This window comes from Gekko japonicus, unplaced genomic scaffold, assembly GCF_001447785.1.
Source record: "Gekko japonicus isolate JY-2015 unplaced genomic scaffold, Gekko_japonicus_V1.1 scaffold545, whole genome shotgun sequence".
NCBI classification, from domain to species: Eukaryota; Metazoa; Chordata; class Lepidosauria; order Squamata; family Gekkonidae; genus Gekko; species Gekko japonicus.
The window spans coordinates 81,297-95,506 of NW_015168063.1; the positions used below are offsets into that span (position 1 = coordinate 81,297).

At 45.9% G+C, this 14,210-nt stretch overlaps 1 protein-coding gene across 1 annotated transcript in view; it reads left to right on the top strand.

Moving 5' to 3' along the window:
• Positions 1-392: 392 nt before the first annotated feature.
• The window catches only part of AFF1 (AF4/FMR2 family member 1), a 186,100-nt gene continuing 172,282 nt past the window's right edge, over positions 393-14,210 (top strand). Inside the window, exon 1 of the mRNA XM_015414549.1 lies at positions 393-785. Coding sequence (XP_015270035.1) covers positions 769-785 — 17 coding nt within the window. The 5' untranslated portion in view covers positions 393-768. The remainder of the gene's footprint in view (positions 786-14,210) is intronic.

Sequence of the window (14,210 nt, forward strand, 5' to 3'; positions counted from 1 at the left end):
TACGGCGAGGCGGGGCGTCTAGTCTGGGAACACTCCTGTGCGTTGCCGCTGTGATAGGCTCGTCGCTCCGGCTTGTCCCTTTTTTCTTAGCCAATCCTCCACTTTTCTCGCCCTTGACAGAACAACATGTCCATTTAAGGAGACGGGTTGTACCATGCAAACTTTATGGGGGGGGGGAGGAAAAAAAATGCAATTGTGTTTTTAAAAAGTGCACGGTGCAGGGAGAGGACTCCCCCCAATGCAAAAAAAAAAAATCCTTAAAATCTTTATAAATCCTCGTGTCGTCTGAATTGCACGGTCGACGCGCGTTTTCTGGCTGCAGCGTGGGGTGTTTCTTGGAAGTGGGGGAGGGGGAGAGAGAGAGGGACAGACAGACAGACAGACAGACTTGCTGTCAGGAGAGAAATGTGCGCTGGACTCGGCTTACCTGTGGAGCTGCAGGAGCCCAGAGCAGCCGCGCCTCTCTGCAGGTTTGCAGTGCAGCCAGCCGGACTGGAGGAGGCCCTCTGGTGCCCGGATGTCTATCAAAATTAGTGTGTGGGACTCAGCTGGGGAAAGGGAAGGAGCTCGGGCTCGGGGAGCCTGCGGGGAAGACGAGGCTGCCCTTTTCCCTTTTTTAAATCAAAAGTGATATTTCCGAGCAGGCCGCGAGAGAGGCGCGAGGGACCCCAGGACGCCTGAAAGCAAATGGAAGAGAAGTTTTTGGGGGGCAGGAGGGGCGAGGCGGACTGATGGACAGGAGGCACCTGGCTTGCTAAGCGTCGCACGATGGCTGCCCAGTCAAGGTAAGTGAGGCTTTTTAAAAAATACATCAGTATATCTTTTTTTTTAAAAACAGACATTGTCGTTTCCTCCTTCCTGTTCGCCCACCTTTTCTCCTGCCTGTGGTGTTCGCTTCTGCCTCGGCTCCGGCTCTTCCTTTGCATCCCGAAAGTTTTGCTCTTCCTTTCCCAGGATCGGTTTGTTACAAAAAACGAATCGCAAGCATCTCCTCGAACGGCTAAAAACCAAAGGCTGCTTTTGGGTCTCCCCCTCCACAAAACTCTTGCCCCCAAATAGGCAAAGGTTTAAACGGAATCCCAAGAGCGTTGTGCATTTTAGCCCCAAACCGCCACTGTGGCAGTCTGATCTGCTGGTTTAAAACCTGGGTGTCGGACTCTGAGTGCTCTTCGGTTCTCTGAGCTGCATTTGTTCTGGAGGGGCTAGTTGGGGGGTGGGTGGGGAGTCTGTTCATGCTGGTTTTTTTAACGTGTCTGGTAGAATTTTTGCTCTTCGGGTTCCCCCCCGCTGGGGTTCCGTGTTCACCTTCTAAAATGGTAGCTGGCTGGTGTTGGGACTGCGTTCTGCTGAGTAGGCACCGGCCGAGAATGGTCTCTGTGGGGCTATGAAGGGGAGCCAGTGAGCGAAAGAGAACAATTCTCTTGAGTTACTGTCAGATTAAGGGGTGGGAGACGATGAATTCAGGCATTATTATTATTTTTTAAACCCCGGTTGCTTCTGATAAAGTTGGATTACTCCTTGGGGGAGGGCCTTTCGTTCCTGGAAGTTGTCATAGCTTCTCCCTTCCCTCTGTAGGAGTGTACAAAATTTATTTATCTCTGGTTCTATTCCAAGTGCACGGCGACCATTTTTTAAAAGTACCAAGAGTATTCTCCCCCCCCCACACACACACCTTAAGGAATTCCCCTTAAATTCACCACCCCCAACTGGCCAATATCAAGTTGAAATTTTGCAGTGATACGATGTATGTTGATTGTTGTGTATCTTCTTTGGGTGGGAACCAGGGGCTATAAATGTGGTTCTGAAGGAAAACGCAGCCTGGATAAGATCAAGTGTGGATGGGAGGCATGGGGTTTGGCCAGTGGTCTGTGTCATGTTTTTGAGAAATGTTCAGATTATTCCCCCCCCCCCGGACGTCTTTGAGTTCTTATGTTTGGGATTCTGATTTGATGTCCAGTTTTATCTTCTCAACTCCTCTGTGATTCACGCGAGTGGCAACTTCACCTTCTGGCAAAAGGCATACTGGCACAGTTGGGGGGGGGGGTTGGGCAGTGTGGGTTGGATGCTCCCTCTAAGCCGTGGAGTCTTGTGAGCAAAAATTCTACTTGGTGAGCTGCTGGCATTCAAGTGGTGAGCGAGCGATTTGGCTGCTGCATGAATTAGTCTACTCTGGAGCCATCCCTTCCTGAGCTAAGACAAAAATCTGTGAGCTGGAGGCTAAAAAATTGTGAGCTAGCTCACACTAACTCAGCTTAGAGGGAACACCAGTGGTGGGGGGAGCAGCTTGGCTACCTTGCTGTGTATAATTTAGGAGGTGACATAAATCAAGGGCCTTGGTCTTTGTGCAGTTTCTCCCTGTATGATTTTGGAAGGCAATATCCTTTCCTCCTACCTAGCATGTTTTGTCCTGGTTGTGAGAAAATTTTTTTTTTTGTAATATAGTTTTAAAAAAAAAAACAGTAGGGAGAAGAACTCTGACTTGGAGGAACATAACGCTTTTGGATTGTATGTATTATTCAGATATATCAGTTCTGACAGGAACTAATTGTCCAGTACTTGTATGTTTTTCCAAAGATGATAGTACAGACAGTATGCACACGGGCACTTCATAGATTCAGGTGGGTAGCCGCGTTGGTGTGAAGCAACAGAGCAAAGTTTTGAGTCCAGTGGCACTGTTAAGACCAGCAAATCAAATTTCTTGCTTCTGTCAGTAGATGATCGAAAGCTCTGCTGGAGGGGCTAGGAAGAAAGAGAAGCACACTGATCCTCTTTTCCTAGAGGAGGAACTTTTTATAAACAGTGTTTAACGTAACATAAGGCTTTTAGCCTCTTAATTGATTCCTATCTCAAAATGCCATGGCTTTAATCAGCAAGGGCAATTTGCTTGTGTCTCTGTGTAAGTAGGCTTCCTTGTGCAAATCAGCTTGCAGGATTACGTCCTGTGTGTACGCAATAAAAAGAAAAAGTTGGCATGCGTGCCAAGCTGCCTTTTCAGGATTCGGTTCCACTGTGCATAGCTCCCAACTCATGTAATAGAATAGATAGTTGAGTAGTCAGCTTTGAAAGTGCTAATTGCTTGGGGGGGGGAGACTGAATATAGGCCCTCTTCCTTTTCTGCAGAGAGGCACTGTTAAAGGTGGCTGCCTGCCGATAGCATACCGGATTCACTTCAAAGTGCTGGTTCTCACCTTTAAAGCCCTGAATGGCCAGGGTCCAGCTTACCTGAAGGACCGTCTCTTCCCATATGTTCCCTCAAGAGCACTACGATCGGGGAAGCTCCATCTCCTGGGAGTGCCAGGTCCCCGAGAGATTAGGTTTGCCTCTACTAGGGCCAGGGCATTTTCGGTGGCGGCTCCTACCTGGTGGAATGAGCTCCCAGAGGAGATCCGGGCCCTGCGGGACCTTATGCAGTTCCGCAGGGCCTGCAAGAAGAGTTCTTAAGCCAAACGTACAGACAGCTACTATAAAACACGTTACATATAATTACAAGATAATTTAGACCAAATATTTTTACAATAAAAACTAATAAACATACTCATAAACAATATTAATAGACTTCTGAGACAGCTGGGTCTTAAACCTGGGGGGGGGGGGTTGTCACCATCTTGGATGATTAATATAGGTATAGCACCGTATTATTGGAAGGTTTTATTGTGATTTTAAATGTTTTATTTATTATATACTGTATTGTATTTTGCACTCGGCTTTGCCGCATGTGAGCCACCCTGAGCCTTTGGGAGGGCGGGATATAAATCAAACTAATAAATAAATAAATAAATAAATTAGTGCTCTTGACCCTAGTGGAATTTACTTCTCGGGAAATGTGTTTAGGATTGCCTTATATTTTAACTATCTGAGCACAAAACACATGCAGGCCACTTCATTTCCCTCTGTTGGTCTATGGCTATACTTTCAGGATATATTTTGGTCAGGCTTGTAAGTCAGTCCGCAAAATTGAGGGGCTCACAAAAAATGCCCCACAGTTGTGCTCATTCCGCATTATGCTGCAAGTACAAGGCCAAGTTAATTCTTGCCATAGTATTTCCTGTTACTATGTATGGGTGTAAAAGTTGGACAATGAAGAAAGCTGGCAGGAAGAAAGTGGATTCCTTTGAAATGCGGTGCTGGAGAAGAGTTTCATGGGTACCGTGGATCGCCAAAAAGACAAATCGGTGGGTTCTAGACCAAATCAGCTTGAACTCTCCCTGGAAGCTAAAATGAGGCTTGGTCGCATTATGAGAAGACACAACTCACTGGAAAAGACAATAATGCTAGGGAAAGTTGAAGGCAGCAGGAAACAGAGGAAGACCCAACATGGGTTGGATTGACTCCATCAAGGAAGCCACGAGGGCCCTCAGTTTGCAAGACCTGAGAAAGGCTGCTAACAATAGGATATTTTGGGAGGACATTAATCCATAGGGTCATCATAAATCAGAAGCAACTTGACTGCGCTTAACACACACGTGCATAAGGAGTGGGGGAAGGATTTCTTCTCTGCTGGTTTGCAAAAACCTCCCTTTCTGCTGTGGCAAGCAAGCTGCTTTTCCAAGTGTGAGTCTAGATTCGGTACAAGGGTGAAACTTTACTATGCAGTCTTATATAGAGGTATGCCATTCTAAGGCCCTGGTCACACGAAAGGTTTTGGGCCGGATCGGGGGCACAGCAATCAGGCGCGATCCCACCGCAACATCTGAGAAACGTTGCACACCTGTCCCCGATCCGGCCCTTCAGGCCGAAAAGCCACATCTAAAATAAACCACCTACAGAGGTGAATTTACCAGCGCGGCCGCATCAAGTGCGGCCGTGGGATCGCCGGCGTGTCCTTCTGCATCCAAGAGCCCTGGCCGAACTACGCATGCTCACACATGCACAGTTCGGCAGCCTCCGTCTCTGTCTTGTCGCTTTCTCCCCGGTCTCCCTAGCATCTGATCGTGCTGGGGAGCAACTGCGTGGCAGCTCACGGGATCTGTATGATCCCGCTGCCGCGTGTCTATTTTGGTGCGGCTTTCAGCCTAGGCTGGAGAAAGTCTGTATGGGATTGCACTGTGATACTTGACAACAAGAATATTCTGATACTGTTTAGCTTGCTGCATAGCTGTGGTCAGATTGTCTAGCCTCTGCTTTTGTTCTCTAGGAGAGATGGACTCAGCATAGTAACTGCGATGCTGATGCAAATTGTGGTCAAAATGTTAACCAACACAAATGTGCAAATGGATTTGCACTGTGTGGCAGATTTCCTCAAACCTGAATAAGTTTTATGCTTCTTCTTTTTTTAAAAATAAAGGAATTTAGTTCTGCATGTTACTGACCGGCCTCTTTTGTCAATGGTATGTTAAAACCCCACTATTTCAGTAGATACGTACAAATATATGTAAGTTTTCCATTTAGTGCATGGTTGAGAAGATTACTTTTGTCCCAACTATTTTCTTTGCCAAATGACTTGGATTTTGTTTGATTTTTGTCACTTTTACACTGTGCTCCATTTTAATGCCCTTTTTGTGCAATAAATAATGTCGTGTCCTGTGTTTATACAATTTGTTCAAAATATGTATTCTATTTTTAATCCTGCCCTCCCCCGCCAGCAGGGCTCAGGGCGGTTTACAATATGTGTAAATACAGCGATTTAAAAATCAAAACATTATACAATAAAATCATTTCAGTATAACATAATATAAAGTGCAAGATGGCTCCAGTGTGGTTAAATTACATATAAATTCTCATCAAATGTGTGCTCAGGTGGTTTGAAAGCTTGATGAGTGGCAAAACTCCCACCAGTAATAATATAGAAGTAATGCCTGCAATTGTGCCTGCAGGTGGAACAGGTGTGGGAGAAGGGGGGGGTTATAGTTTGTTATCCGCTGCCTCAGCCAAAGGCCCAGTGAAACATCTCCCTTTTACAGGCCCTGCAGAACTGTAATAAGTCCCGCAGGGCCCTGATGTCACTTGGGAGACTGTTCCATCAGGCCGAAGCCAGAGCCGAAAAGGCTCTGGTTAAGGTTAAGCGGACATCTCTTGGGCCGGGGATCACCGGTAGATGTTGATCTGAAGAATGCACGGCACTTTGGGGGACATAGTGGGAGAGACGGTTTTGCAGATGTGCTGGTCCCAGACCATACGGGGCTTTAAAGGTTAATACCATAACCATGCACTTAATCTGGTACTCAACTGGAAGCCAGCGCAGCTGGTGAAGCACTGGTTGTATATGTGCTCGTACAGATGTTCCAGTAAGGACACACGTAGCTGCATTTTGAACCAGCTGAAGGTTCCGGATCAGTCTCAAGGCTAGCCCTGCGCAGAGTGAGTTACAGCAATCCAGCCTGGAGGTACCATTGCATGGATCACTGTGGCTAAATCACATGGGGATAGAGAGGCATTGGTATTAACAGCAGTAGGTTAGATACTGAAGATCTGGTCCAGTAATGGTGATGCCTGTCTCTAGTGTCAAGGTAGGCTTCTTGCATTGGCAGTACCATCATTGTGGTGTAGTGGCTAGAGGGAAGCTTGCTGGGTGGCCTTGGTCCAGTCGCGCACTCTCAGCTTAACCTACCTCACAGGGTTGTTGTGAGGATAAAATAGAGACGAGGAGGGGGGGGATATAGACTAATCTGGGTCCCCACTGGGGAGAAAGGCAGGGTATAAATGAAGTAGATAAAACAAAGAGATCTTTGGGTTCCAAGTCCAATGTTTCCTCTTAAGCTGTGGAGTCTTGTGAGCAAAAATTCTACTTTGTGAGCTACTGGCCTTAAAGTTGTGATCAAGCAATTTGTCTGCTGCAAAAATTAGTTTGCTCTGGAGCCCTCCTCCCTGAGCTAAGGCAAAAATGTGTGAGCCGGAGGCTTAAAAACTGTGAGCTAGCTCACACTAACTCAGCTTAGAGGGAACACTGGCTTCCAACTTGACATTTTTATTGACTTTAGTTAGTATGGTGGGGAGGAGCGATAACTGCAGTTTCATCACAAGGGGACGAGATACTGTGAAAGAAACCTGAGTTTATGAGTTGAACCAGGTTCGTTCATGAAATGTGGTTACCTCCCTACATTGTTACAACAGCTGGAGTCCTGAGCTCTGTCACCTGCACACCTCAGCTTGTCATTGGAAAAGCAGGGTTATATGAGCAGTTGTCAGATTACTCTTCCCAGGATCCTTTGGGTGGAGGTTCTGACTTGTAAACTGGGGTTAAGTTTATGGTGTAGGCTCTTCCTGCTTTTTGTTCATCGTTTGCAAATGTTTAGTTAAAGCAGTTCTGAGTTGACTTAAAGCTTAATACGAGCCCGGGAGGATTACCGAATTTTCAGCGATAGCGCACAGATTCAGAACATGCTAAATGAAGAAGTGAGTGTATTCAGCCATTGTCATGGTGCTTGCTTCTCCCCACTGAGTCACCTTCCCTCCATGTGGGGTTTGGAAGACGCATTTCTAGAGCACCAAGCACAGCTTGAAGGTAGGCATGTGAGCCTTAGCATATTGGAGTTGCTCTATTACTGTTGGAGCTGCAGCCAAATTTCTTGCACATGTTTTCAAACAGTTTTAATATTCAAGACATTGATCTGTCCCCCCCCCCTTTCCCCGGATCCTACCAAACTGTGGCTGAAAGGATAGGAAATAGTAAAAGTTAAAGTTAAAGTAAAAGCTGTATTAGTGATCTCTGTATAAGTTTTCCAAATCCAGATTTGGTCTCTCTGCTCCACTATCACCCTGCCTTTTCCTTTTGGGTCAAGGGAACAGGTTATGGCAAGGGGGTTGTGACTAGTGGGCAACTAGGGCAGCTGTCCATCACTCCACACTGGGTGGGGGCCCTCAGACAGCCACAACCCTACCCCTTAACAAAGAGCAGGCTACTGCACCTGCTGGCAATTGTGCCTGCTCTATCTGGAGCTCAGGCAGCTGGCTTCTGGAGGCAGCGGTTGCTGCCTAGGGCTGCGAGCTCTAGGTGGGGATCTCCGAGAATTACAGCTCATCTCCAGTCTACACAGATCAGCTCCCCTGTAGAAAATGGATGCTTTGGAAGGTGGACTCTGTGGCATTGTACCACACTGATGTCCCTGTCCTCCCCAGGCTCCACCCCCAAAGTTCCAGGAATTCCCCAACCTGGAGCTGGCAACCCTACCCCCCATCTTTCTCCGGCCAGTGGCTGGGGGCATGAGGCAACCCTACGTCACCCCTTGGTTCGCCACAGTGGGGGGTATGGAAAGCTTTGATTCTCAAGGTTCTATATCCATATCTGTTTCTGCACTCGTGTGGCATGTTTGTGGAATGCATAAGAACCTGTTTTCTGTACCTCACAAGTCAGCAATGTGTATACCCTTTTTCATCCCCCACATTCTTGTTGTTAATCCAGGTTCTTTGAATAGGGTATTACTAATAAAATTGCTTGCTGATAGAAAAGTTCAGTTAACATTACTGTGCAGAATTTTGAGATGTTTGGAAGCACAATGTATTTGCCATCCTTTCCCCCCCAGTCAAACAAGGCAACAGATATCTAGTTAGGATACCTGTATCAAACTTCTACATGCCTGGAGTTGGCAAATTGGAGTTGGCAATCCTAGGCCACGTTCAGAAATGCAGTCCCCATGTGCGGTGTGATGTGGCCGTGCCTAGAAAAGAGTCTGTTAATTGATTTTTGCAGAATGCCCAAATCAGTTTGGAGAAACAGACGTACGGAATTGTTCTACCAGCTATCATGTTGTTGTTGTTGTTCAGTCGCACAGTCGACTCCGACTCTTCATGACCCCATGGACCAGATCATGCCAGGCCTTCCGGTCTTCCGCCGTCCTCTGACGTTTGCTCAATTTCATGTTCGTTGCATCTGTGACACTGTCTAACCATCTCATCCTTTGCCGTCCCCGTCTTCTTTGACCTTCAATCTTTCCCAGCATCAGGGTCTTCTCCAGTGAGTGCTCCCTTCTCATTTGGTGGCCAAAGTATTTGAGCTTCAGTTTCAGTATCTGGCCTTCCAGGGAACAGTCAGGGTTGATTTCTTTTAGGATTGACTGATTTGATCTCCTTGCAGTCCAGGGGACTCTCAAGAGTCTTCTCCAGCACCATAGTTCAAAAGAATCTATTCTTCGGCTATCATAGCTCACTGAAATGGAACCATTATCTATGGCAGTTGTTCCTTATTCAAGCAGACGTAGAAATAGAACAGGCAACATCAGAGATTGTAACACATCGTGTTAATGGTGGTTCCTCTTTCTAGAGATAGTGTTTCCTCTGTTTCCTATGTAAAGCTACTGTTACTGAAGGAAGCTACTGTTTCTGGAGGAGCTCTCAAATGATAAAGTGAAGAGAGCACTTTAAACCAGGCTACTTTTAGACTATAAGAAAGTACAGAAAGTATCCCTTCTCGGTTGTGTGGAATGCTCTTCTTTAGGCCTAGTTCTCACCAAGGTGGTAGATCTTGAGCTGGATTGGACCACTTCCCACAGCTGCAGAGATCATGCCTCGGTGTTCTGCCATATACCCCCCCCCCTTCATGTAGAACACTAGCTTGTCAGGAAAATAGTAGGTTATAATCTTTATTTTAAATAGTTAAAAAGCCCAGTAGCACCTTTAAGACTAACAAACTTTATTGTAGCATAAGCTTTCGAGAACCACAGCTCTCTTCGTCAGATGTGTCTTCTTGTATCCGACAAGGAGAGCTGTGGTTCTTGAATGCTTATGCTACAATAACGTTAGTTAGTCATAAAGGTGCTACTGGGCTTTTTACTATTTTGCAGCAATAGGCTAATGCAGCTAACTCTTCTGAATCTTTATTTACTTCATTTATACCCTACTTTTCTCCCGAATTGTGATCCAAGGTGGCTTCCGTTGTTTCCCTCTGTTTTATCCTCACAATAGTCCTGTGAGGTAAATTAGAGTGAGATTGGCTCCAGGTCACCCTACCAGCTTCCATGGTAGAACAGGGATTTGAACCTAGCAATCTTTCATTTGACATGATGGTTTCTAGGTTTGCAAGGATTTTGTTTGGAGGAGTATTGAGTCTTGTCAGCTCCCTCCAGAAGTGCTACCAGCGAGACCCAGGTTTACCACCCTGTAAAGACTGACGCACAGAGATTTGCCCAGACAGGGTCTAATCCTATTTCAGAAATGGTATATGTTATGGAAGAACCCCCTGGGAGATGCTGTTTGCCAAATGCTGGGATTTTTTTTTCATGGGACCTACATACCTAAGGGACCGCCTTTCCCCACATGTTCCCCAAAGAGCACTGCGGTCAGGGGCCCAGAATCGGCTGGCCCTCCCAGGTCTTAAAGAAGCTAGGCTGTCGACGACCAGGGCCATGGCCTTTTCAGTGGCGGCCCTGTCCTGGTGGAATGAGCTCCCAGAGGAGATCAGGGCCCTGCGGGACCTCTTACAGTTCCGCAGGGCCTGTAAAACAGAGCTCTTCCACCAGGCTTTCGGGAGCCGCCACCATCAATGAAGAACATCGGTTGGTTGAAAGTGAGAGGGCCCTGGCCTCTGGAAATTGCCGTCAACAGCCTAGAGAACAGCAAGCCCTGCAAAGACATTCGAAATGAACACTGAGAGCTGACTCCAAGCAAGGACTTTGTATACTGGCTACTGGCTGCTGCTGTCATATGAACACTAACAACAACTACTAGCACTTTACTATGATTTTATAATTTGTTTTAATTGTAATTATGTTTTTAATGTAACTATCTGCTTTCATGTAAGCCACCCTGAGCAGGTTCTGGCCGGGAGGGCGGGGTAAAAATCTGAAAAATAAATAAATAAATGGGAAAACTCTGAAACCAGAGATGCTGTCCAGGAAAAACTGGGCTGTGTAATTCTACTGTATGCACAGGTTGGCTGACGGTATATTTCTGCGTGTCATGCCTCTAGCCAGCGTGTGCGTTGGAAATAAGGATTCTTCCTCTCCTGTCATCACTCAGGTACACAGCAAAGCCAGTTTAAAACAAGCACTACCCTATAGTATAATACACTTAAGTTGCAGTAATCCATCGCAGAGCATATCTTGGTAATAAGACAGCTCTTCCCCATTCTCTGAGTCTACTGTTATAAATGAATGCTGTGCATTAATGGCACTCTTGAGAACGGCTTCCTTTTAGAATATATTTTACAGGTAATAATGACAGTCTGTAGCAGTGCCATTAGCTATCTGGATTCAATTGGGGAGGGGGGAAGCACGGGGGGGGGAAAGGCACCATCTGCATTCATTAAAGTTTTTGCTTCCCTCTTCTTTATGTGGAGGCCTCTATTCATCCAGGCAGGTGTTCCCCCCACCGTCCAATACCCCTTTTAGAAGCTCTGAAAAACAGTCTCTGTGCAGAGACAATAGAAAGCTGGAAAATTCCAGATGCAGAGAATTAAAAGCATTCTGAAAAGAGCCCTTGAAGTTTTTATTTAGGAAAAACATATATATATATATATATCCCAACCAGTGTTCCCTCTAAGCTGAGTTGTTGTGAGCTAGCTCACAGTTTTTTAGCCTCTGGCTCACACATTTTTGTCTTCGCTCAGGAAGGAGGGCTCCAGAGCCAACTAATTTGTGCAGTGGCCAAATCGCTGGCTCACAACTTTAATGCCAATAGCTCACAAAGTGGAATTTTTGCTCACAAGACTCCACAGCTTAGAGGGAACATTGTCCCCAACCTTATATCTCTGGTCCCTAATACTCTTAAGAGGGTAGTGAGAGTCACAAACAAGCATACTCCCATTTTATGGATATGAAACTAAAGCTGGGTAGTCCAAAAAGGAACCCAGCGAGCAGAGGATTGTTCATGCCGTTCCCAGATGTTTCCTACACAGGGCAGAGAAAGATCTTTCTGGTGTTTTGAAGGTAACTAGAGGGGATGAAAGAAAAATCAGAAGAGTTGTAATGTGCTTTCATGCACACCTGGCATGGAAGAAGGCCTTCCAGTGTTAACTGGCTGTGTGAACAGTAGTCTACCCACAGCAAAACTCTTCTGATTGTTCTGAACAACTTCTCATCGCTTCAGATACCGCCCACTTAGAAACAAGGCTATTTGGTTATTTATACCCCCATTCTCCCCCCCCTTGTGTTTTAGCCTTGCAACAATAATCTTGTGAGATACATTTCACTTGAGAAAGAGGGACTGGTCTAAGGTCTACCGTCGAGCAAAGCGGGGATTCAAACCTGGGTCTCCCAGATCCTAGTCCAACATTCTAACCAGTACACCACACTTTTGTTATAGTTCACTCGCACAGTCGAGTCCGACTCGTCGTCAGCGCTCCCTCTGAGCTGTGGAGTCTTGTGAGCAGAAATTCCACTTTATGAGCTACTGGCATTAAAGTTGTGAGCGAGCGATTTGGCTGCTGCATAAATTACTTTGCTCTGGAGCCATCCTTCCTGAGCTGAGACAAAAATGTGTGAGCCAGAGGCTAGAAAACTGTGAGCTAGCTCACACTAACTCAGCTTAGAGGGAACACTGCTCGTCGTGACCCCATGGACCCCATCACGCCAGGCTAGAATGAACACCACACTAGAATGAACTTAAGAAGCTGGCTTGGGTTAGCATTCTCACAAACAAATCCAGAAAAGAGATCCGATACACATTTCAGCTTCTCTATGATGACCTGGGGGAACCAACAACAGGATTACCAATGAAAATGGCACTTCCCATAAAGATTTGGTGCTTGCGATTTTCTCTGGGAAAAGCTGCTCAGGCAAAGGGCTGCTCTGGTGGTACTGCTCGCTCTGTGGGTCACAGAGAGTCACATTCATGGAGACCATCCATCAAAAAGATCCACAGTCCCCAACAGTCAGGAGCCCACTTTCTGAAACATAGGCCGTGTGCCACATTGACGAGATTGGGCTAGCCTGAGCTATCCAAGTCAGGATAGTTGGCTGCAAATGCCATGGAAGCTAATGGTTCTAAGCATTTTAGAGATCAGATTATAAGGACTGTATGCTTAATTATAGACTCACTCACTTGGGTGGCCACAGACAGTCTGTGTCAGTTATGAAGCCTGTAAAATGGGTGCAGCGGTGCCAGAATATTTGAGATAACACCTCATGGAGTACTTTAAAAAAATATTAATCTAAAGAATAGTAATGCTTTTAGAAAGAGAATGCAGGTTGAAAATTCACAGCAGAATGATGAACAACCAGAAGTCTAGAGCCAAGGCAGACCCATTCAGATAGACTGAAGGGAAGTTTTATCCTCATAGTGATCTAACGGATATGAATGTGATGAATGATAATTAAAGCATTAAAGTGTCAATACATGTCACTTACTCTGAAAAATAAAAACCTGAGCCTTAAGTCCACCTCAAAATAATGCTGCTGTCTTTGCAAGAAGACCTGTTAGCAATATAGTGCTTTACTTCTTACTCTTCTCCTTCACATCTGTAAGGTTACTATGATTATACAACTTATTTTCAGTCTATCTGGATGGTGCTGGTTGTGCCCTAGAGTTCTGGTTTTCTTGATGATCTCTTTTGTTCGACTGACTAAACAACAACATGTTTATTGTTTTCTAAAAGTCAAATGTAAGTAAGCCGCCCCTGAGCCTGTTCGCAGGGACGGCGGGGTATGAATGGAATAAATAAATAAATAGATTAAAGGAAAGTCCCAGCCTCTCTCATGCCCACTAGTATACAGCTGTTAGTTCATTTCTTCTGCTTTCCTCAACCGACTGTTGTGCTGTCACTATCTGCTGCCTCTGATACACTTCCAGCACAGTTTCCTGGACTGTCAAGAGGCAATTTCTACATTTTCTTAACGCTGCTACTGGTATGGAGAGGGGAAGAGACAGGATTATTTCTGAGAGGGTTTGTTTCTGGGAAAACTATGTCTTTTTTTTTTCCCTGTCAGCCACAGCTGTGAGCCTCCACAGTAATGTGGTGCTGTGAATAAAACTTAAGAACATAAGAACATAACAGACACCAATGTTGGATCAGGCCAAAGGCCCATCCAGTCCAACACTCTGTATCACACAGTGGCCAGAAATACCAGTGCCATCAGGAGGTCCACCAGTGGGGCCAGGACATTAGAAGCCCTCCCACTGTTGACCCCCCCCCCAAGCATCAAGAAGACAGAGCATCACTTGCCCCAGAGCCCCTATCTATACCTTGTGGCTAATAGCCACTGATGGACCTCTGCTCCATATGCTTATCTAATTCCCTTTTGAAGCCGTCCATGCTTGTAGCACCCACCACTTCCTGTGGCAGTGAATTCCATGTGTTAATCACTCTTTGGGTGAAGAAGTACTTCCTTTTATCCGTTCTA